At 40.0% G+C, this 24,355-nt stretch overlaps 1 protein-coding gene across 1 annotated transcript in view; it reads right to left on the reverse strand.

Annotated features, from left to right (window-relative positions):
• The window catches only part of LOC106715878 (protein furry), a 160,702-nt gene that overhangs the window by 120,196 nt on the left and 16,151 nt on the right, over positions 1 to 24,355 (reverse strand). The window contains 7 exon segments of the mRNA XM_045685603.1: positions 11,008 to 11,118; positions 13,200 to 13,381; positions 13,634 to 13,797; positions 14,064 to 14,213; positions 14,372 to 14,539; positions 18,022 to 18,113; positions 18,393 to 18,480. Coding sequence (XP_045541559.1) covers positions 11,008 to 11,118; positions 13,200 to 13,381; positions 13,634 to 13,797; positions 14,064 to 14,213; positions 14,372 to 14,539; positions 18,022 to 18,113; positions 18,393 to 18,480 — 955 coding nt within the window.

The following is a 24,355-nucleotide window of genomic DNA, read 5'->3' on the forward strand; positions in this document are numbered from 1 at the left end:
TCAAGTCAATTAAATTACCAGAAAATATTCAGTTGGCTGACCCCATGTTTTATCAGCCAGCTCCCATAGATGTACTAATAGGTGCTGATCTCTTCTGGGACATTCTAGGCAACGAACAACGTTCTCTAGGACCAAACAATCCTAAGTTAAGGAGTTCACAGTTAGGTTGGATAATCTCTGGCCCTATAAATTCAGCAGTATCTAGCAATAGGATACACTGTAATCACGCCATTGTCTCTTCATCACAAAATGAAAATATAGAACAGTTAGTTTCTAAGTTTTGGGAGTTAGAAGAAGTTCCGAAAAAGTCAATCATAAGTGAAAATGAAAGCGATTGTGAAAGGCACTTTCTCGCTAATACCATTAGAGATGAAGAAGGTAGGTTTTGTGTCAAATTACCTTTGAAAGAATCAGTAGATTGTTTAGGTGATAGCTATAATGTTGCGAAAAAACGATTTATTAATTTAGAAAAACGGTTCAAGCGTAATCCAAACCTTAAATCTGAATACACAAAATTCATAAGAGAATATGCAGAATTAGGGCATCTCTCTGTATCTAATTATAATAGTTCACCTGTCCCTCCCCCAGCGTACTACTTGTGTCATCATGCGGTCATACGTCAAGAGAGCGAGTCTACCAAGCTCCGCGTAGTATTCGACGGCTCAGCCTCTTCTACATCAGGTTACTCATTGAATGATATTTTGATGGTAGGCCCCAATGTCCAAGACACCCTCTTTTCCATCCTAATTCGGGCAAGGCAATACAAGTACTTACTCACTGGAGATGTGGAAAAAATGTATAGGCAGGTGCTTGTAAACGAAAGTGATAGGAACTTGCAGCTAATTTTGTGGAGAGAGGACGAGTCACGCCCCATCCAAACGTTAGTCTTAAATACCTTAACCTATGGCACAGCAAGCGCAAGTTACCTCAGTACACGGTGTTTGTGGCAGCTAGGACAGGAACAAGATGATGAACTTATCAAAAACATCATCCAAAATGATTTTTATGTAGATGATTTAATAACAGGAGCTGATGATCCTCAGCAATTAATTTACATACAAAAGTCAGTATCCAATGCATTAAAATCAGGTTGTTTTAATCTTCGAAAATATAAGAGCAATCATCCGTATGTATTTGATAACCTTGACATAAATAAGCAAGACAGTCTAACTATCAGCGAGTCTTCGAGTACTCTTGGTCTTGGATGGAAACCCTCTAGCGACACTTTACATTTTCCTATTAGGGTGACACAGGAACCAGATGTACCTATAACGAAACGTTTTATAATGTCAAATTCCTTCAAAATATTCGATCCCTTAGGTGTTCTCAGCCCAGTAATAGTAGTACCTAAAATGATGTTGCAAAGGCTATGGAAAGAAAAACTGGACTGGGATCAACCAGTACCCTCCGAAATAAAAAAGGAATGGACTAAATTTACGGACAACTTAAAATTCTTATCTAATTTACAAATTCCGAGGTTGGTGTTGTGTGATTCTCCTAAATATATAGAATTACATTCGTTTAGTGACGCTTCTCAGTCCGCATTTGGATCATGTGTTTATATTAAGTCAATTAGCACAAATGGTGACGTCACCGTCAAATTACTATGTGCTAAGTCTAAAGTAGCACCATTAAAGCCGACCAGTATCCCACGATTAGAGTTATGTGCCGCTTTGCTTGCTACTAAACTTACTAAGTCTGTAGTCGATTCCTTGAGATACAAGCCCGCCAGGATTGTGTACTGGTGTGACTCGAGTGTGGTTCTGGGCTGGATTAAAGGTGATATCACTAGACTGAAAACATTTGTAGCTAATCGTATTAGCGAAATATTGGAGCATGCTTCACCGCTATCATGGAGATACGTTCCAACCGATTTAAATCCTGCGGATTGCATTTCAAGAGGGGTAAATGCAAAAAACATCATGTCGTTGTCACTTTGGTGGTCGGGACCAACATTTTTACTTGAAAATGAAAACAAATGGCCAGTATTGAATGCCAAGGAATCTGATCCTTTACCCGAATTGAAAGTGCACTCTGCAACAATTAGTGAACCTTTTTTAGATTTTGAAAGATATTCTTCTCTCAATAGATTACAACGTTTATTTGCTTACGTGCAAAGATTCATATTTAACACTAGAAATAGCAATGCAAAACGCGTAGGTTTATTAACAGTTGAGGAATTACGTGATTCATGGCATTCATTATGTATTATCGCTCAAACTCAATCCTTCACAACTGAATACGATCTGCTAGCTAAAAATAAACCTTTAAGTAATAAAAGCAAAATTTTAAGTTTGTCTCCATTCTTAAGTAATAAATTAATGCGAGTTGGAGGTAGGTTGGATGCGGCTAATTATTATTCGTATGAGAAACGGCACCCTATTTTACTTCATGCCTCGCACAGGTTAACAAGACTGCACTTTGAAAGAGAACACGTCAACAATATGCACGCGGGTCCTTTACTGTTATTATCTATCGTAAGGGAAACAGTGTGGCCAGTAAATGGACGACATCTCGCATGGCGGACAGTTAACAACTGTGTTCGGTGTAGACGTGTACGCGGTGAAACGTTGCAACCAAAAATGGGTAATCTACCACTCCAACGTATAACCCCAGGTCATCCGTTTTTGTCAGTGGGTCTGGACTTCGCGGGACCGTTCACGATCGTAAATCGTAAGGGCCGTGGAAGTCGTTTAATAAAATGCTACATGTGTTTGTTCGTATGTCTGCGTTATAAATGCATCCACCTCGAAGCTGTGAGTGATTTAACAAAGGATGCATTCATAATGACACTTCGGCGTTTCGTAGCGCGCAGAGGCAGGCCAACGGAAATATTTTGTGATAACGGAACTAACTTAGTAGCAACCGCAAGGGAGTTAGGATCATTTATCAAGCAAAATCAAAACTCTCTATTTGATTTTGCAAGTCAAAATTCTATCCAGTTTAAGTTTATTCCGGCTTACTCGCCTCATTTTGGTGGTATTTGGGAAGCCGGCGTTAAGTCGGCTAAATTCCACTTAAAACGCGTCGTTGGCAATAGCCACCTTACTTTTGAGGAACTTAATACTTTGTTTACACAAGTGGAGGCGATTTTGAACAGCCGTCCCTTGTCTCCCCTATCATCCTCTCCTAATGACCTCCTTTCCCTTTCCCCAGGACACTTCTTGATCGGGAGACCGTTAACTGCTCCACCGTCGCAACATCTGGGTGACTCTAAGGAAAGTACACTCCAACGCTATGAACGCTTAGAAAAAATGCAGCAACACTTCTGGCAAAGATGGCAGCGTGAATATCTGTCTGAGATGCAGCAGAGAACAAAATGGAAAAGCAGTACATCAAAGCTGGACATAGGAGATATGGTACTCTTGGCAGATGACAATGCTCTTCCACTATCTTGGAAGCTCGGGAGAGTACTACGCCTCATCACGGGATCCGATGGAACAGCGAGAGTGGCAGACATCACCACTAATAAAGGCTGTGTGCGCCGATCTCTAGTAAGGCTGTGCAAGCTGCCGACAGCCGGGGAACTTCAAGGTTGAAAGTGATCTTTCAACGGCCGGGAGGATGTTCAGACTGACGCCTACTCAATATTGCGTCGGGGCACAGTGGCGCGAAAATTGCCGTCGCCCGCATCAGGCGCTTGGACATTTTTTAATACAAATCGGTCGCGGGTGTGCCACTTGTCCCGAGATCACCGTAACGTTCACATGTATTTTTTCAATTATACTATTTTAAAGTATCCGGCTGTTTAACTTAAGGCACCATTCTATTTACTAAAGATAGAACATGGTGGCCCATGAGGGGAACAAAGAAGAATCCGCGAAATAATAACAATTAATACGTAAATACGACGAGACACCGGTTAGCGCGGCGACCTAACGATCTTCAACATCATATCAAATCATTCCTGTGGATGGAGCCTTGCAGTGGATATTTCTAAAACCACGGGCTGTATTGGGAAGCAGAAAAACAAAGAAGATTCGAGCAGTGAATCAGCTAAAGTTTCACATCGAGCAGTTACGAGTTCGTCCGCTAAGATAAGTGTCCTTCCTTAACTAATTCCTAAAAAACCTAATAACTAACAAAAGAATAATCAAAATCGTTCGTCATTTGTGTAAATTAAGTGTTTTAGACAAGTTTTACAGCGTTTTATGCACGTAAATTGGTTATTTAGTGCAAAATTGCATCATTTTTTGTTACCTACCCTTTTGTAAAAAAAAGTGAACAATCAATTAACTTTAGTTATTTATCGCAATATTATCTAAATGAATACATGAATCATTCAATTTTATGTTCACTATTCCGTAAAATTGTTCAATGGAAGTATATTAAACAATAAAAGGTCACTCAATTGATATAAAGTTAAACTATTTTACGAAGTAAAGTTAGCTTCGTATTTTATGTTTTCTCGTTTCGTATTGTTTATACATACAATATTTAGCGTATTTGCCGAATATTCCAGGCTAATATTCATCATCGCCGTGCGCCGTTCGCAAGTACATACATACTTATCCCGTTGGAATACCTTGGCCGGCCGCGGCTCCTGCACCGGCCGGGAGCGAATTGTTGAGCGTGCGCAGCCGGCTTCCCTGAGCGGCAAGTACCACCAGAACGAGGAACGTGAGCCATTTCAATTTAATAACGTAGGAATTGCATTGCTATTTAAATAAAGAGATTCAATATTTAGTTAACTGACTTCAAAAAAGAATAGTTTAAATTATATTGTTTTGTTGTTGTTTGTTCGTAAGTGTTATAATTAATGACAGAAGAAATGAATAAACAAAGTTTACGTGATTTAATCACTAGAAGAACGTCCGCCAAGGGACAAATTACAAAATTTAAAAATTATTTAAATAGCATTGCTTGTTTAATAGAACTAAACAACGTTCAATTAACGGAGTTAGATTTAAAACTCACTAAATTTGAAGCGTTGTCTATGAAGGTTGATGATTTGCAAAGTGAAATAGAGGTTTTAAATTATGAAAATATTTCGACTGAAATTGAGGAACGCGATAAAATTGAGCAAGATATAATTATGAATATAGCAAAAGGCCAAAACTTTAGTCGAAAAATTTTCCAAAAAATTAGAATGCGAAAAAAGGCGCAGTTCGGGTCATAACGCGTCATGTAGCATAGATGATCCTAATCACCCCCACGAATTAGGGTTGAAACTCCCTCAAATTCAAATAGCCAAATTTGATGGCGCATATTTCCGTTGGTTGGAGTTTCGGGATACTTTTGAAAATCTGATACACAAGAATGATCGCATATCAGACATTCATAAATTCCATTACCTCGTTTCTTATTTGCAAGGTGACGCGGCCAGGATCATTTCAAATTTAGAGGTGTCAACCAACAATTATGCTGAAGCGTGGAAGATGATTTGCAATAGATACGACAACAAAAGAATATTGATTAATCATAATTTAACATCATTATTTAATATTAAACAGCTTCCACGGGAATCAGAGCGATCTCTACGATTTTTGGTTGACCACGTGACCAAAAATTTGCGCGCGTTAACAAGCCTAGGACAGCCCACTGACAAATGGGATGTACTAATAATATTTATGTTATCATCTAAGTTAGATAGCAATACGTTGTTAAAATGGGAGGAATATCGCAACAATTTGGAAGGCGACGTACCTACCCTCGAACAATTTTATAAATTTATGATAGACCGTGCTGATGTGCTCGAGTCATTGAATCGTAATAATCGGTTTGACGTTAGTAGCGTGTCAAAGATGACCAGTGCCCCTGTGCGTTCTATAGCTAATAATAATTATATTCAGAGGCAAGGTCATAATCAAAATAATGTCGTAAAATCGTTTGCGAGCACCAGCAAAAATTATAGCAAGAAGCCAAATACTACATTTATGTGTATTATTTGCAATGAGCGTCATAGGATATATGATTGTCCAACGTTTAAAGCGAAGGGGGTTGACGAGCGAATGATGGACGTGACGAAGTATAAATTGTGTGTTAATTGTTTGAGACAAGGTCACCCCGAAAGCGAGTGTCGCATGGGTCCATGCCGTGAACGCGGCTGCACCGAGCGGCACAATAGTCTGCTCCATCGCCCATCATCCTCCTCAAGCCACCTCGCTCTCATTGATGAACAAGATGAAAATGAAATTATCGTTAACTATTCTAATCACAATACAAATCAGGTGTTATTATCTACTGCTATCATTGAAGTATCGAATCCAGTTGATCATCAAAAGGTCAAAGTTCGTGCTCTTTTAGATTGCGGAAGCCAATCGTCATTTATATCTGAGTCCCTAAAGACCAGACTGTCATTAAAGTCTCGCCACATTGACACACTAAAGGTCATTGGTGTAGGCAATACTTCTTCAATGAATGTAATTGAAAGTTGTAATATTCAATTAAAAGCAACAAATAGCAATTTCAGTGCAATGTTATCGTGTTTTGTGTTAAATGAGCTCACCGGTCGTTTACCAAAGACGCCGGTTGACATCAAGTCAATTAAATTACCAGAAAATATTCAGTTGGCTGACCCCATGTTTTATCAGCCAGCTCCCATAGATGTACTAATAGGTGCTGATCTCTTCTGGGACATTCTAGGCAACGAACAACGTTCTCTAGGACCAAACAATCCTAAGTTAAGGAGTTCACAGTTAGGTTGGATAATCTCTGGCCCTATAAATTCAGCAGTATCTAGCAATAGGATACACTGTAATCACGCCATTGTCTCTTCATCACAAAATGAAAATATAGAACAGTTAGTTTCTAAGTTTTGGGAGTTAGAAGAAGTTCCGAAAAAGTCAATCATAAGTGAAAATGAAAGCGAGTGTGAAAGGCACTTTCTCGCTAATACCATTAGAGATGAAGAAGGTAGGTTTTGTGTCAAATTACCTTTGAAAGAATCAGTAGATTGTTTAGGTGATAGCTATAATGTTGCGAAAAAACGATTTATTAATTTAGAAAAACGGTTCAAGCGTAATCCAAACCTTAAATCTGAATACACAAAATTCATAAGAGAATATGCAGAATTAGGGCATCTCTCTGTATCTAATTATAATAGTTCACCTGTCCCTCCCCCAGCGTACTACTTGTGTCATCATGCGGTCATACGTCAAGAGAGCGAGTCTACCAAGCTCCGCGTAGTATTCGACGGCTCAGCCTCTTCTACATCAGGTTACTCATTGAATGATATTTTGATGGTAGGCCCCAATGTCCAAGACACCCTCTTTTCCATCCTAATTCGGGCAAGGCAATACAAGTACTTACTCACTGGAGATGTGGAAAAAATGTATAGGCAGGTGCTTGTAAACGAAAGTGATAGGAACTTGCAGCTAATTTTGTGGAGAGAGGACGAGTCACGCCCCATCCAAACGTTAGTCTTAAATACCTTAACCTATGGCACAGCAAGCGCAAGTTACCTCAGTACACGGTGTTTGTGGCAGCTAGGACAGGAACAAGATGATGAACTTATCAAAAACATCATCCAAAATGATTTTTATGTAGATGATTTAATAACAGGAGCTGATGATCCTCAGCAATTAATTTACATACAAAAGTCAGTATCCAATGCATTAAAATCAGGTTGTTTTAATCTTCGAAAATATAAGAGCAATCATCCGTATGTATTTGATAACCTTGACATAAATAAGCAAGACAGTCTAACTATCAGCGAGTCTTCGAGTACTCTTGGTCTTGGATGGAAACCCTCTAGCGACACTTTACATTTTCCTATTAGGGTGACACAGGAACCAGATGTACCTATAACGAAACGTTTTATAATGTCAAATTCCTTCAAAATATTCGATCCCTTAGGTGTTCTCAGCCCAGTAATAGTAGTACCTAAAATGATGTTGCAAAGGCTATGGAAAGAAAAACTGGACTGGGATCAACCAGTACCCTCCGAAATAAAAAAGGAATGGACTAAATTTACGGACAACTTAAAATTCTTATCTAATTTACAAATTCCGAGGTTGGTGTTGTGTGATTCTCCTAAATATATAGAATTACATTCGTTTAGTGACGCTTCTCAGTCCGCATTTGGATCATGTGTTTATATTAAGTCAATTAGCACAAATGGTGACGTCACCGTCAAATTACTATGTGCTAAGTCTAAAGTAGCACCATTAAAGCCGACCAGTATCCCACGATTAGAGTTATGTGCCGCTTTGCTTGCTACTAAACTTACTAAGTCTGTAGTCGATTCCTTGAGATACAAGCCCGCCAGGATTGTGTACTGGTGTGACTCGAGTGTGGTTCTGGGCTGGATTAAAGGTGATATCACTAGACTGAAAACATTTGTAGCTAATCGTATTAGCGAAATATTGGAGCATGCTTCACCGCTATCATGGAGATACGTTCCAACCGATTTAAATCCTGCGGATTGCATTTCAAGAGGGGTAAATGCAAAAAACATCATGTCGTTGTCACTTTGGTGGTCGGGACCAACATTTTTACTTGAAAATGAAAACAAATGGCCAGTATTGAATGCCAAGGAATCTGATCCTTTACCCGAATTGAAAGTGCACTCTGCAACAATTAGTGAACCTTTTTTAGATTTTGAAAGATATTCTTCTCTCAATAGATTACAACGTTTATTTGCTTACGTGCAAAGATTCATATTTAACACTAGAAATAGCAATGCAAAACGCGTAGGTTTATTAACAGTTGAGGAATTACGTGATTCATGGCATTCATTATGTATTATCGCTCAAACTCAATCCTTCACAACTGAATACGATCTGCTAGCTAAAAATAAACCTTTAAGTAATAAAAGCAAAATTTTAAGTTTGTCTCCATTCTTAAGTAATAAATTAATGCGAGTTGGAGGTAGGTTGGATGCGGCTAATTATTATTCGTATGAGAAACGGCACCCTATTTTACTTCATGCCTCGCACAGGTTAACAAGACTGCACTTTGAAAGAGAACACGTCAACAATATGCACGCGGGTCCTTTACTGTTATTATCTATCGTAAGGGAAACAGTGTGGCCAGTAAATGGACGACATCTCGCATGGCGGACAGTTAACAACTGTGTTCGGTGTAGACGTGTACGCGGTGAAACGTTGCAACCAAAAATGGGTAATCTACCACTCCAACGTATAACCCCAGGTCATCCGTTTTTGTCAGTGGGTCTGGACTTCGCGGGACCGTTCACGATCGTAAATCGTAAGGGCCGTGGAAGTCGTTTAATAAAATGCTACATGTGTTTGTTCGTATGTCTGCGTTATAAATGCATCCACCTCGAAGCTGTGAGTGATTTAACAAAGGATGCATTCATAATGACACTTCGGCGTTTCGTAGCGCGCAGAGGCAGGCCAACGGAAATATTTTGTGATAACGGAACTAACTTAGTAGCAACCGCAAGGGAGTTAGGATCATTTATCAAGCAAAATCAAAACTCTCTATTTGATTTTGCAAGTCAAAATTCTATCCAGTTTAAGTTTATTCCGGCTTACTCGCCTCATTTTGGTGGTATTTGGGAAGCCGGCGTTAAGTCGGCTAAATTCCACTTAAAACGCGTCGTTGGCAATAGCCACCTTACTTTTGAGGAACTTAATACTTTGTTTACACAAGTGGAGGCGATTTTGAACAGCCGTCCCTTGTCTCCCCTATCATCCTCTCCTAATGACCTCCTTTCCCTTTCCCCAGGACACTTCTTGATCGGGAGACCGTTAACTGCTCCACCGTCGCAACATCTGGGTGACTCTAAGGAAAGTACACTCCAACGCTATGAACGCTTAGAAAAAATGCAGCAACACTTCTGGCAAAGATGGCAGCGTGAATATCTGTCTGAGATGCAGCAGAGAACAAAATGGAAAAGCAGTACATCAAAGCTGGACATAGGAGATATGGTACTCTTGGCAGATGACAATGCTCTTCCACTATCTTGGAAGCTCGGGAGAGTACTACGCCTCATCACGGGATCCGATGGAACAGCGAGAGTGGCAGACATCACCACTAATAAAGGCTGTGTGCGCCGATCTCTAGTAAGGCTGTGCAAGCTGCCGACAGCCGGGGAACTTCAAGGTTGAAAGTGATCTTTCAACGGCCGGGAGGATGTTCAGACTGACGCCTACTCAATATTGCGTCGGGGCACAGTGGCGCGAAAATTGCCGTCGCCCGCATCAGGCGCTTGGACATTTTTTAATACAAATCGGTCGCGGGTGTGCCACTTGTCCCGAGATCACCGTAACGTTCACATGTATTTTTTCAATTATACTATTTTAAAGTATCCGGTTGTTTAACTTAAGGCACCATTCTATTTACTAAAGATAGAACAGTTATATTACTAACATCGAAGAAAAAAAAATTTACGTCATTAGTGTATGAAAAATTCGTGGAGATGTTTTTTACGTTCACATTTTCTGCGAACAAAGATATTTTTATATGTTTATTGTACATTTTCTTATAAGAGATGTTGAAGAAGCTTTTAAGTTATTATGAACGGCAATATCATTAGAAGCCAGAAATAATGTTTTACAATTAACGACTTTGATCTTACTTAATTTCAGTTGTAAGGATACATGAAATATCTTTAATACGTTATTTCTTATGGAAACATTTTTCTATACAAGTATATATAGTATTTCACATATAGCAATCAGTTCACCTCATCTTCTTATCTATCTATAAAAGAAAGTCGTGTTAGTTACACTATTTATAACTCAAGAACGGCTGAATCGATTTGACTGAAAATTGGTGGGCAGATAGCTTAGAACCAGGAAACGGACATAGGATCATTTTTACGCCGTTTTCTATTTTTTTATTCCGCGCGGACGGAGTCGCGGGTAAAAGCTAGTTTATAATAAGAAATGCTAACTAAAAAAATATAAAAAGTCCTTTCATTATAAATAATTCTCTTTTTTTTTATATATTTCTGACTTTCCTTTGCCTTTTGAGTTGCCTGGAATAGATCGTTTATAGCGATAAGGCCGCCTTTGCTCGATTTTCTGTATTCATTATGTTTTAATATTTTTATTTTTTGGCAAAAAGAGTTAAATAGATAATGAAACGTTCACAAACCTTATCGTCAGTAGAAGAAAGCATTTCACTGAGCCATGGATAGAGGGCGCCATCTTCAGCGAGCGCAGACGGGGCGAAGCACGGCCCGCAGCACACGAGCGCGCTCATCGCCTAACAATAATTATATTTACACATACAACATACATTATATTCATCATCAACAACCTGCCCTTATCCCTATGGAGGGTCGGCACAGTATGTACTACTCCTCCATACATCTCTATCAGCCGTCATATCTGAATTTACCCCCTTCTTACGCATATACTCTTTCACACAATACATCCATACTTTCTTTGGTCTTCGTCTACCTTTATAGCCATCCACATTCAATCTCATTACTTTTTTGTTTATATGAACATCATCCCTCCGCATAACATGTCCAAACCACGGTAACTTTCTGCTCTACAATTTCGCGATAACTACATTACATACATTATATTATATGTAGATTTATATTAGGTCCTTACATATGAAATTGGCGTTTTTCGTACTGGCCACTTTAATCACGAATTTCTCCTCTTTGGTAAGGAATTCCAAATTCAAATTTGTGCAGCTATAGACTCATGTATTTGTGGTTCGATGACCGTCATTCATTTGTTTTTTTTCTTCTGTTTTTTTCTGTTTGCGTCACTCATTTTACAAAATGGAAAACTTAAAATATCGCATTATTTACGAGTACGAGTTCCGCCGTGGCACTAGTGCTGCGGAAACGACTCGAAGGGTGAATGATGTGTATGGCGGTCGTGTTGCAAAAGAAAACACAGTTCGTTTTTGGTTCCAACGTTTTCGTTCTGGAAATTTCGATCTGCAGAACAAGCCCCGTGGACGGCCTGAGACTCAAGTTGATAATGAAGAGTTGAAGGCTATTGTGGAAGCGGATCCATCGCAAACCACGTCCGAGTTAGCTGCAGGCTGCGATGTTAGTGATAAAACTGTTTTAATTCACTTGAAGCAAATTGGGAAGATTAAAATGCTTGAAAGGTGGGTACCTCACGAATTGACTGAAGCAAACCGGCAAACGCGCGTCGACTGTTGCGTTACATTACTAAACCGGCACAATAATGAAGGTATTTTAAACCGAATCATTACCTGTGATGAAAAATGGGTTCTTTACGATAATTGGAAGCGCTCAGCGCAATGGTTGGATTCTGGCCAGCCAGCCAAATCCTGCCCCAAGCAAAAATTAACCCCAAAAAAGCTACTTGTAAGCGTTTGGTGGACTAGTGCCGGTATTGTTCATTACAGTTTTCTCAAATCTGGCCAGACTATTACGGCTGATGTCTATTGTCAGCAATTGCAAACCATGATGGAAAAGCTAGCGGCTAAACAACCTAGGCTGGTCAATCGCTCCACGCCACTGCTGCTTCACGACAACGCTAGACCACACACTGCGCAACAGACGGCTACTAAATTAGAAGAGCTTCAATTGGAAAGTCTAAGACATCCTCCGTACTCCCCGGACCTTGCTCCAACAGATTACCATTTTTTTCGAAATTTGGATAACTTCTTGCAAGGGAAAAAATTCAACTCCGATGGGGCAGTCCAAATCGCCTTCAAAGATTTTATTGATTCCCGTCCGACTGGTTTTTTTAGTAAAGGGATCAATGAACTACCTATGAGATGGCAAAAGTGCATAGAAAATAATGGTTCATACTTTGATTAATTAAATATATTATATTAAAAAATATTCGACTTTTTGTTCCTCCGATACAAAACGCCAATTTCATATGTAAGGACCTAATATTTCATTTCATTGATACGATACGAATTTTAATTAAGGATCGAGTATTTTCGTTTTATTATAACATGTGAATGATGCTAAACTAATGCGTATAAACTTTTCACCACATTGCTAAGTAAAAGGCTTAAAAAGTTCAGTGGGCCTATCACGAATATTTGTGACAATTGCCATCGTGTCGTCATCAACAAAATTCGTATTTAAATTTGTGCAGCGCTACTATCGGGCGTAAAATACACCAAAAATATTATACTAATTTTGGCATAATTGACGATGACGATTCTAAAGCGATTGTCACAAATATTCGTGCTAGGCCTACTGAACTAACCTAATGTATTAATCAAAATAAGTTTTGACCGCCGATAGAGATTAGCTTAATTAGATGAAAGACTCACATATTGTCTAGCTTTAATGGGCAGGGGAGAGTATGAACAGAAAAGGGACATTTCGTTACCGTGAGTGCGGATAGATTGAGCCTATCATCTGTGTCGTGAGCCTGCTGCGGCTGGGGCTGGGACGCCGGTGGCTGCGTCACCAGCGTGCCGAGGTGCTTCGCCAACGGCCCGCAACAGCTCGCGAACAGTGAGAACAGACCGCGGCACAATTCTTTCTTCATCAGCGTACCGTACATCTCGACTGAACAGATTAATATCACCAGTCAATTATACCTTAAACTATGTTAATAGTATAGGTAGTCACAATTTATGGTAGCCGTGTACCTAATTCTAACAGGAAATACCTGAAATATCTGGCTAATTATTCGTTAAGTGGTCCACCTTAGAGTAAGTTTTAAGTATGGGAAATGAAAATGCGGCAGTATGAATTATACTTTAGGGTTCCTCCCAACGAAAAGAATGAGAAGTGCATTCGAAATGCTTATGATCTTACTAGGGAAGCTCTTGACAAGTTCAGTGACAAAGTCTGCGAAGGTAAGTCGTTGCTCGCGCGCTGCGGCCGCGTCCTTGTCCGTCTCCGCCTCCAGGCACTGGCGCACACCGTCCAGGTACTCAGTTATAGAGGAGTGAAGACCACCGCTCTCCAACGCAAATGTACTGCCACAAATAATAATCAACACTTTACTACTAGTCTAGTAGACTACAGTAATAAATTAACAATAAAAAAAAGAAACAATAAATACTCCCAGTTATAACTTCATCAATTACAAATAGAATTGACATAAATAGGAAAATAATACCTAACTATTCACTGATCTAGTTGGAACTAAAATATTAGCGGTGGCGTTAGTGTCGCATTCCATGGGTACACTAACGGCACTTTTATCATTTTCATCTGCTGATCAAATCCAGAGTACATTTGCCTGCTGGAAAACGTATTCCGCCTCGCAATAATGAGTAACATTTTGTTAAGGTGCAAGCGAAGCGCGTCTCGGCGACGTCGTCGCCGCATATTCTCTTGTTTGCGATCAACAGCTTCTCGCAAAATGGGCAAGAGCTCCTCGAACAAATCCCTGGATCAATAAAAATACTTACATTACGTGGAATTAATGTTCTTTTTCCATAATCACTTTCTTTAATAAATCATCAATTCAATTTTGTAAACATGATAGATGTGTAATTTTATGAATTTCCAAGCTTATCTTCATGTACTATTAATGTTGTTATTTACTTAAGTGCATCTGGATTGATATGTCCGCAGGCTGAAACGGCGGCGTCGCGTACTTCTGGCACCTCGCAACGCACCAGCGGCGCGGCTAGCTTGTGGAGCGAAGCAGGTGCGGCGTGCGCGCCACGCGCCTCTCCCCCACTGCGCTCGCTCAGCGAGTCCGGCGACGAACTAACGTCACAACAGTTTTAATAAACAATGCTATATGTGTAACCTGTACTGGTAAATAAATCACTTTCAAGAAATTCATGACCGGAATCAATGAACATATCAACATAGATTACCAAGTGATATTTTTTTAAGAAAAACTTATATTTGACAGAATCTTACTATCGTCTTCTTGTTCAAGTCAGACTTTACAATTTTGAATTTGATAGTAAAGTTATTTAAACTGTCATTATGGCTCCAATAATGTAAAATGACATAAATATCTGAACTATCTGGTATATATATGAACACTATGTATTCCTTTAAAAATTTAACAACACATCTTTCTCAATATAGAGGAATGTTTCGAAAATTTTAAGCCACCAAATAATATTAGTATGTAAAACTTTATAATGTGACATGTCATTAAAGATTTGAGTACGTTAAGTGTAGTTACTTTGTGTATACTTCCTTTGGCTGAAAATGTTAAAAATCACAATATCGGTACCTTACATCAAACCGTATTGGTCAGTATGTATGAAAACTTCATTTCTCACTTTATAGTTATCGTATGAAATAATCCGTACAAGTTACTCACATTATAATGAAAATTTCCATTGTCCTACCTCTTGGCAGAGATGGCATGAAGTATAGACTTTCATAAAATTGATTAGTAGCATTATAAAATGATTTATTTACGACATCAAACAACTAGTTTTCTACTGTAGGTAAGTCATTTAGTAGGTTTTGAAATTAAACATTGTTATAATATAGATTTACAACATTCATAAAGGAAAACACAAGTTAAACGACAAAGGTATAGTCACATTTTCTGACAAAGGAAGACGAGTTAAGAGCACATATTACAAGTAGAAGCAAACAACACAGAAACAATATTGAAAAAACTGGCTATGTTAAAATTAATGGATTACATAAAATTGTTTTCGAACAATAAAAGCAATATGGAACAAATGTACAAAAAGCTTACGAAATCAAACAAAAACGATAAGTTCCTTCAAGGTCTAGGCTAAGTATATTCTAATAGCGAATAGACCATATTATTTTAGTACACTACAGTGTAATTCAACAACATAATAATATAGCGCGAACAAAGAATAATTTAGACGTACCTTTTTAAGCTATAAAGCTTTTTTATTAATTTTATTGTAACATTTATAAAACATACCGAACCTGTCATATCTAGTTAATTCATATATTAACTTTTATAATATATTCATATATTAATAAGATACAAATAAAAGTATGTTCTCTTTATGTCCTTTGTATTTTCACTAAGTAAATGTCTTTCACACACTTTGATAGCGGTTATTTTAAAACATTAAATGTTATGTTTCCCAAACTTCTACATCAAACTTGTTAAATTCTGTTTGTTCCACATTTTGGGATGGTGAGATATAGATAGTTATAATATATTTTGTAAGCTAATAAAATAAATAACACCATCTAAAATGTCTAGTACTCACACACTCATACACGGACACGCAAATACCGAAACTCGTATACTTAAGCGTAAGTCTCAGTAGTTCCAACTTTAGTATGTTATACTAAATGTAATGTTATAAATACTAGGAATATTATAAAATGGTCTCCTCTTTAAAAATTTGTTAGTTTAACGTAGATTTAATTTATTTGTCCATTTTTCCCATAGTATATACACAACTACACATTCCAAGTTATATGAGAGTTTAGCAAACGAATACTATACGTTCGTAGGAAAACACATTCAAATGGAAAGATTGATCACATCGATATTTTTAACAGGACATAAAGATATAAAAATGTATAGAGAGAACTAAATATTTTTAGTCTGGTTGCAGCAGTATGATCAATCTTTCAATTTCAAATTAACAGGTATATAGTAATCCACATATTCAAAATTGACAATTATTGGCCATATATTTTGTCATTCACAAATATGAAAACATTTAAATTATGCGACTACAATGTGAGAGCGCGCACATTAAATGATAATGCCTTTGCAGGTGTCGATGTCTGTGTGAAGTAAACACGTCGACAGAGCACAGCCTACCAGCTATTGGCGATCAAACAGTTCTGGTCGTAATGACGATTATACAATGATGGATTAGCTGTGCACATTACCTACGCGTGATGTGATGGATGACAATGGAACAGTGGAGTTCGTATAGGATGATCTTTTAAACCACCGCAGAACCGACAATGTATGTGATGTCGATTCCATCGGAACGTCTACAAAGAGTCTGCGACGACAGATGAGAACGGCACAAATTCATGCCCCGATATGTTAAGACAACGATGAGGATAAGCGAGATGATACCAATAGGACAGAAACGATGGTATGATAATCAAATGCGACGTGCACATAGCGATTGTCGATGTGATTGGCGATACGATTGGCGATGCGTTTGGCGATGCGTTTGGCGATTGGATCGGCCACCTCGTCCGCTTGTGATGCCTGTGCGCTCGGGCATAGCTGAGGGGCAGCGTGAAGAAGCCGCCGGTGGCGTTGAGGCTCTCGCTGGAGCCGGTCAGCGCGGCCGGCCCGACCCATCCCTCCGGCTCCGCGTGGCTGGACAGAGGTCACGGTGCGCCATATTGCCTTCACACTCTTACACTCAACGACACACTGACGACGCAATCTCATACCGATTGCTGCGCTCTAACTATAATGTATGTCCGTCTCCGCCTTACTCTATACATCTTTATATAACGTTATATAATCAATATATTAAACACACAATCGACTCGAATGTTAGAATTCGGACTATTTGGTCAAAGCATCGCGTCTCACAGTAGTTAATATTGTAAACTTCTATTACGATGACAGAGATTTTTAATTGAGTGTGGGTCTGGTTATCAAAGTATACCCAAGTATTTACGGTACATTTATGTCACCGTAGATAATAGAAGCTCAGAATACAAATCTTAAATGATTCCATAGTTACCATGTTAGAGATATATGCAGATTATTCAGACGTTCAAGACGTAACAAACGCATGCGACGTTTAACATAGTTATATTTCAGAAGGTGTTTCTTATTATTTATATCATTTATTAACTAATATCTCTAATATTAATCTTTAAAATGCAAACGAGTTTAATACTCATACAGGTGACAGCAAAATAAGATCTCTACTCCTTTCAGCTCAACAAATTAATTTTAAAATACTATACAAATAAATACTTTAATGCCAATCAAAAAATATTCCAACATATTATTACTTGTTAAGCCAATCAAAATATTTATATGATAGTGTTCATTTTGTTAAAAATTGTTTAATTTATTGAACGTGACGGAATTATTTAGACATCATTCATTTTTTAAAGATGGAAATCGACATAAACTATTGTCAGTTGTTACGAAATAATCAAAAAATATCTTTTCAGTTTGATTTCAGAGATCTAATATTGAGTTCAAAGGTAAAAATTACATTATTAATAAATCCGTCACACTCAATGTTAATGATGTCATAAGTGTTTTTGTGTCTTTATAACATTTGACTTACCTGAGACTCAAATCTGGACTAGCACATCGTATGACAGGACTGGGCACGGCCGGGACAACTAGGTATGCCATTGTCATGTAATACTTCCACACCTAGTAGCAGCAATTCATTAATATTAAAAAAAACGAATATACTAATTGTTTGCTAAATAAATAAATCTAAAAAGTAAACTAACACTAAGATAAAATAAGACACAAATGAAACCTCACTCGGAAAAATCGGTTCAGTTGTTTAAGCTCTAGGAAGTCATAATTAAATTTAAATACATACAAACAATCTTACATACATACATCCCCTTGTCAGCTCATAAACAAAATAGATCAGTTTACGAGAGAATTCATTGTAGAAATAATTTAGAAATTATTACTCACCTGCATATATCCATCCCTTTCTTTCTCAGGTTTTCTGGGTAAAGCGGGACTGCGTGAGAGCAACGATGCGCGATTATCACTGACTGGTCTGTAACAAATATTTGATAATTTATATTAAAATAAGTAGCTACATTCGGTTAAACCAGGGATCCCCAAACTATTTTGGACAAGTAACACCCTTTTTCAAAACGAACCGTCACCACAGACCCCCAATGGCCAAATTACCTACTTTTAAGATCAATTATTATTATTATTATTATTCCACATATTTATTTATTTTCTGATTTTATACAATTTTCTTAATATAATCGAAAACAATAAATATTAAAAATAATATATAAAATCTAAATACGTCGGAAGCGGAGCCTTGGGCCCAAGCTACCGGCGGTTAGGCCTCCAGAGATAGAAACCTCCGCACAATACGTGCCGTGCTCAGGAGTACCGCCTTCTGTGCCTGGCCCTTCGCCCACTTACCGAGCGAGAGCCTCTCTAGGTGGTCATCGAGGCTCTTCGCAATTAATCCATTCACGGATAGCACTATCGGTACGATAATTGTTGACTCAATATGCCACGTGGCTGTAATCTCGTGCGCGAGGTCCAAATATTTTGACATGTTGTCTGTCTCTGCCTACACGAGATTACAGTCATGGGGAATACTTACGTCAATCGATCTAGTATCACGATATCAGGCTTGGCTACAATAGTCCAGTCCGTGATAATAGATCGATCCCAGTAGAGTGTGATATGACCATCATCGAGAACTGGCTTCGGTGTGTATTTGTAGTACGGCACCTCCGAAGCGATCAGACCATACTTCAGAGCAAATTGTTGATGTATTACCCTGGCTACTAGGTTGTGTCTGTGCAAGTACTCGGAGTTAGCAAGGCGAGAACAACCGGAAGTGACATGTCTGAGGGACTCGCCGGGACAGTGGCAAGCACGACAGACATCCAGCGTGCCGTCCCTCATAATGTACTTCCGGTAGTTGTTCGTCTTGATAACTTTGTCCATAATTGCACAGACAAAGCCCTCGGTTTCCCCAAAAAGGTCACCGAACCTCAGCCAGTTTACAGAGGCAGGCAGGTCTACATCAGGCCCATGCAGAGCCCGATAAAACCTGCCGTGTAGTCCTTGCTCTTCCATATATCTAAACGCTCGGAGGTGCTCAACACTGGGTGTTTACGCCAGTTCTCGTTATTAAGAGAGAGCGGGGTGAGCCCCTTGTCTACCGACACCACATCTCGATGTATTCCCTCATCGATTTTCAGGAAATACTCCCGTAGATTGTATACCTCACGGTTATGCATGTCCTTAGCATTGAGGAGGCCTCGGCCACCACATTTCCGTGGGATATACAATCTCATAACCGTGGATCGTGGGTGATGCATCCGATGTGTGGTCAGCATGCAACGGACTCTTCGGTCCATGATATCCAGCTCTGTTTGAGTCCACCTTAGTATACCAAAGGGGTAAGTTAACGAGGGCATAACCCAGCAGTTAAAAGCGCGAAACTTGTTACCACCTGACAGAAGACTATTTAGGACTTTTCTCAGGCGACCAAAGAATCGTGCTTTTATCAGATGTTTTACATCCTCATCAACAATACCCAACGACTGTGATATACCAAGGTACTTGTAGGTCTCACCTTTGGAGAGGGATCTGAAGGATATACTTTTGGTGAGTTGTAGCCTATCAGAGCTTGCAACTCTCCCCCGCTGTACATACATAACCGCACACATTTCGACACCAAACTCCATCCCGATGGAACTACTGAACTTTTCAGTTATTTTGAGCAGTTCCACTAGGTAGGTCTTTTTCGATGCGAAAAGCTTGAGGTCATCCATGTATAGAAGATGAGATATGACTTCACCCCCTCTACGAAGCGGAAAGCCCAGCCTTGATTCGTTTAGCAATGTGCTTAAAGGATTCAAGGCCAGGCAGAACCACAGCGGACTCAAGCTGTCACCCTGGAAAATCCCCCGCTCAATCTTTATAAGTCCGTTCGAAATAGGCGCTGCATTACTCCCAGGTAAAGAAAGTCTAGTAACCCACTGCCGCATACATGAACCGAGAAAAGTACATAGTTACATCAACTTTGTATAGCTCTAGTACTCTCCTCAACCACGAGTGCGGCACAGAGTCATGGGCCTTTTTATAATCGACCCAGGCAGTGCAGAGGTTTTTCCTATTTCGACGGACCTGTTGGTTGATGGTCATATCTATGAGGAGTAGTTCCTTCGTACCACGGGACCCAGGTCTACATCCATTTTGAGTTTTGGCCAAAAGATCTTTGAGATGCTTTGTTAATTTTGAGCTCAAAATGGATGTAAGCAACTTTTATAATGTTGGTAAATAAGTAATGGGTCTATAGTTCTTAGCTTCAGTGGTACAACCGGACTTGAACAAAAGGTGGGTGACCCCTGTGGTCATAAAGGTTGGAAGACTATCCAGGTCGATGGCAGCCTGGAATTGAGCTGCCAGACAGAAATGCCGGTTCTTGAACCATTTTATCCAGAAATCGGGCAATCCATCGGGCCCAGGACTTTTCCAGTTATGAGCCGAACGGATTGCACAACTCACGTCACAAGGTTCTATAGTAACAGGATACATAAATGGTATCTGTTCACATCCCTGCCCGACAGCTTCAACCCAGTCTGATTCTGTATGATTGACAGACACCGACCATATCCCACGCCAAAAATTGTTTAAATCGTCTGGATTTAGGAGTTGTCTGTCATTCACACTTTAACTAGGTTGCTCCCAGCCTCTATAAACGCCCTTTTGATCACTTTGGAAGCGGCGATTAAGAACAAATCTGTCCGCTCGTTTTTGTACTGCGTATGCGGTTCGCCCAAGCGCAGATCTTCTGCTTATAAAAGTCTATGCGTTCCGTGACCCTGAGTATGTAATTTCTGGGACTAATATTAGTCCCGGAAAATGCCTGGGTCACAAAACGCATAACTTTCGGCCGAGTGTTCCCGGCACGGAAGCTTAGTAGTTTGGCTATTGTAATATATGGTGTAAATCAAACGGCGGTTTGCTGGGGACTGATTTATTTTACGAAACCAGTAGGGTAGGTTAATATAACCTACCCACATTTACAATAATACATTACAACATCCCTCTCCAGATAAAATATAATGCAAAGCAATAACAATAGAACAAACTTAAGTAACTGGTCAACAAAAGAAAAACTGGATTAATATAAACGTAAATTGGTTGCCAAAACAGCGTAAAAGTAACAAAGTTATTATCATACACACCGTTCTTAAAATGTTGTCCGTTCGAAGTAGTGAAACAAATTATGTAGAATTTGGAATAATTACAAAAAAAAAACTTACATTTAATCGTTGGCGTTAACATCTACACACCAATTTTGTATAGTAAAAAAAAATCTTAATGCTAACGGTTAACACATATAAATGTTTATTTTATATTTATGAATTATAATGTAGTAGGAAAAGTAAATAAAAAAAAATAAACAATACTGTTCAGACAAGAGAGATAACATTAATGTATTAAAGGTAATGGGAATACTTGTACACAGTACTGTGTGCATTTTATTTAAAGTCTTATTATTTTATTTTTCGTGGCCTTAAATTATAACGCTTTTGCTCTGGTGTTGGAGTGGAGATTGAAAGCTCCGGCGAGAGATTAGTTTCGAACGAAGATGTACACGGAATTTCATGTGTTCTCGCGGCGATATTCGGATTATCGATTTCGCGCGCCCCTGGTACTCCCGTTTCAGCAATGTCGTCCACTTGTACGTGCGAACGCTCACTATCTTCATTCGTTTCATTTTGAATAGGAACATGCCAAGAGTGACGCGAATTTTTCTTAGGAATTATTTGATCAATATGGCGGGTATTTATCTTATCACCTGTATTAACCGCATAGGTAACCTTGCCCGTGCGTTCTGTCACTATGCCCTCCATCCATTTATCTCCTCTCCCGTAATTCCTAACGAGTACGGCGTCGCCGACAGCGAGGACGCGCGCACTTCCCCCCGCGTGCTGCCGCTGCTTGCTTTGCGCGCGCGCCACGGCCTCGCCGGTGGCGGCAGCAGGCCGCAGCAGATCCAGACGCGTGCGCAGCCTCCGTCCGATCATGGCCACAGCAGGTTCGCGTTGCGTGCTGCAATGTGTACTGTTGCGATATTGCATTAAAAATTTGCTTAACGCGCGGTCGATATTTTCGCCCTCTAATTGGGCTTTCTTGATGACCTTTTTCACGGTCTTCACTGCATTTTCTGCCGCCCCATTGCTTGACGGATGGTACGGTGCCGTCACGATATGGTCTACACAATTTTTCTTCAAAAACTCCTCAAATTCACGAGAAGTGAAAGGTGGCCCTCCATCCGTAACCATTTGTCTAGGAAGACCAAATCTAGCGAATAATTCTCTGAATTTATTTTCCACCGTAGACGCAGATGTCCCGCCACTCATATGGAATATCTCGATCCACTTAGAATGAGCGTCGATGACGAGTAAGTAATGTCGACCACCATGTTGTAGGAAGTCCGCGTGCAAACGGGTCCACGGTTCCGACGGCCATGCATAGGGCACGGGCGCGGCGCGTGGCGGCGCGTCTCTCTGATCGCGGCACACGGCGCACGTGCGTGCGCGTTCCTCCAGGTCAGCGTCGAGTCGCGGCCACCACACGTAGCCGCGAGCAATTTGCTTCATTCTCACCATGCCCACGTGGCCTGCGTGGACCTCCTCCACTATTTGTTTGCGCAAAGTACCCGGTATGACCACCCGGTACCCCCACACAATGCATCCATGATCGACGTGTAACTCCTCTTTGCGATGAAAATATGGCTTCTCGCCTTCGATTTCGGTCTGGTGTGGCCAACCGCTCACGATATATCCATATATCTTTCTTAATATGACATCTTTCGCCGTATCCTTTGCCACGTCCCTGTGGCTAAGAGGGAAACTGTCTTCTACGAAATGTAAGTAAGTCGCGGCGTCGTCCTCCTCCATCGACTTACTGGACGCTGGCTGAGGTAGACGGGACAAGCCATCAGCATTGCCATTTTTATCTGTCGATACAAAGACGATGTCGAAGTCGTATGCCGCCAGACGAACAGCATACCTCTGCAGTCGACTAGCCGCCGTTTGGGGTATGCCGTGTTTCGGTCCGAAGATGTATGTGAGTGCCTTGTGATCGCTCCGAAGAGTAAATTTACGTCCAAACAAATATTGATGGTGTCTGCTTACCCCGTAAACTATCGCCAGTGCTTCTTTGTCGATCTGGCTGTAGCGCCGCTCCGCATCAGTGAGTGTGCGCGAAGCGCAGCTAACGATTCGCTCGCTGCCGTCGGGCATGCGATGCGCCAGCACGGCACCCAGACCGTACGCGCTGCTGTCTACGGCGAGTACCAGCGGTAACGTAGGCGAGTAGTGCGCGAGCGCGGGCCCGCTAACCAGCTTCTCTTTAACCGCTTCAAATGCCCGCTCGCAATCCCTATTCCAACACCATTTGCTACCTTTCGCCAATAACTTATACAGTGGATTTAACAATGTGCTCATGTTCGGAATGAAGCGCGAATAATAATTAATTAAGCCTAAAGCTGCTCGAAGTTGTGATACATTTTTCGGCACAGGTAAATTTACAATGGCGGATACTTTATTTTTATCTGTATGTACTCCATTTTTATCAATTCTATATCCTAAATATGAAATTTCATCCATAAAAAACTCACATTTTTCAAATTTAATACGTAAACCCGCTTCCTCTAACCGAGACAATACCTCTTTAACATTTTGTAAATGATGCTCTCTGTTGCGCCCGGTGATACATATATCGTCAATAAATGCTACAACACAATCTAATCCGCTTAGAGTTTCCTCAATTAATTTTTGGAACATCTCCGGCAGACATTTTAAACCAAACGGGGCCCTTCGATACACAAAAACACCCATATGTGTTGTTATAGCCGTTAGTGGTTGCGAAGCTTC

This window comes from Papilio machaon, chromosome W (assembly GCF_912999745.1).
Source record: "Papilio machaon chromosome W, ilPapMach1.1, whole genome shotgun sequence".
Classification (NCBI taxonomy): Eukaryota; Metazoa; Arthropoda; class Insecta; order Lepidoptera; family Papilionidae; genus Papilio; species Papilio machaon.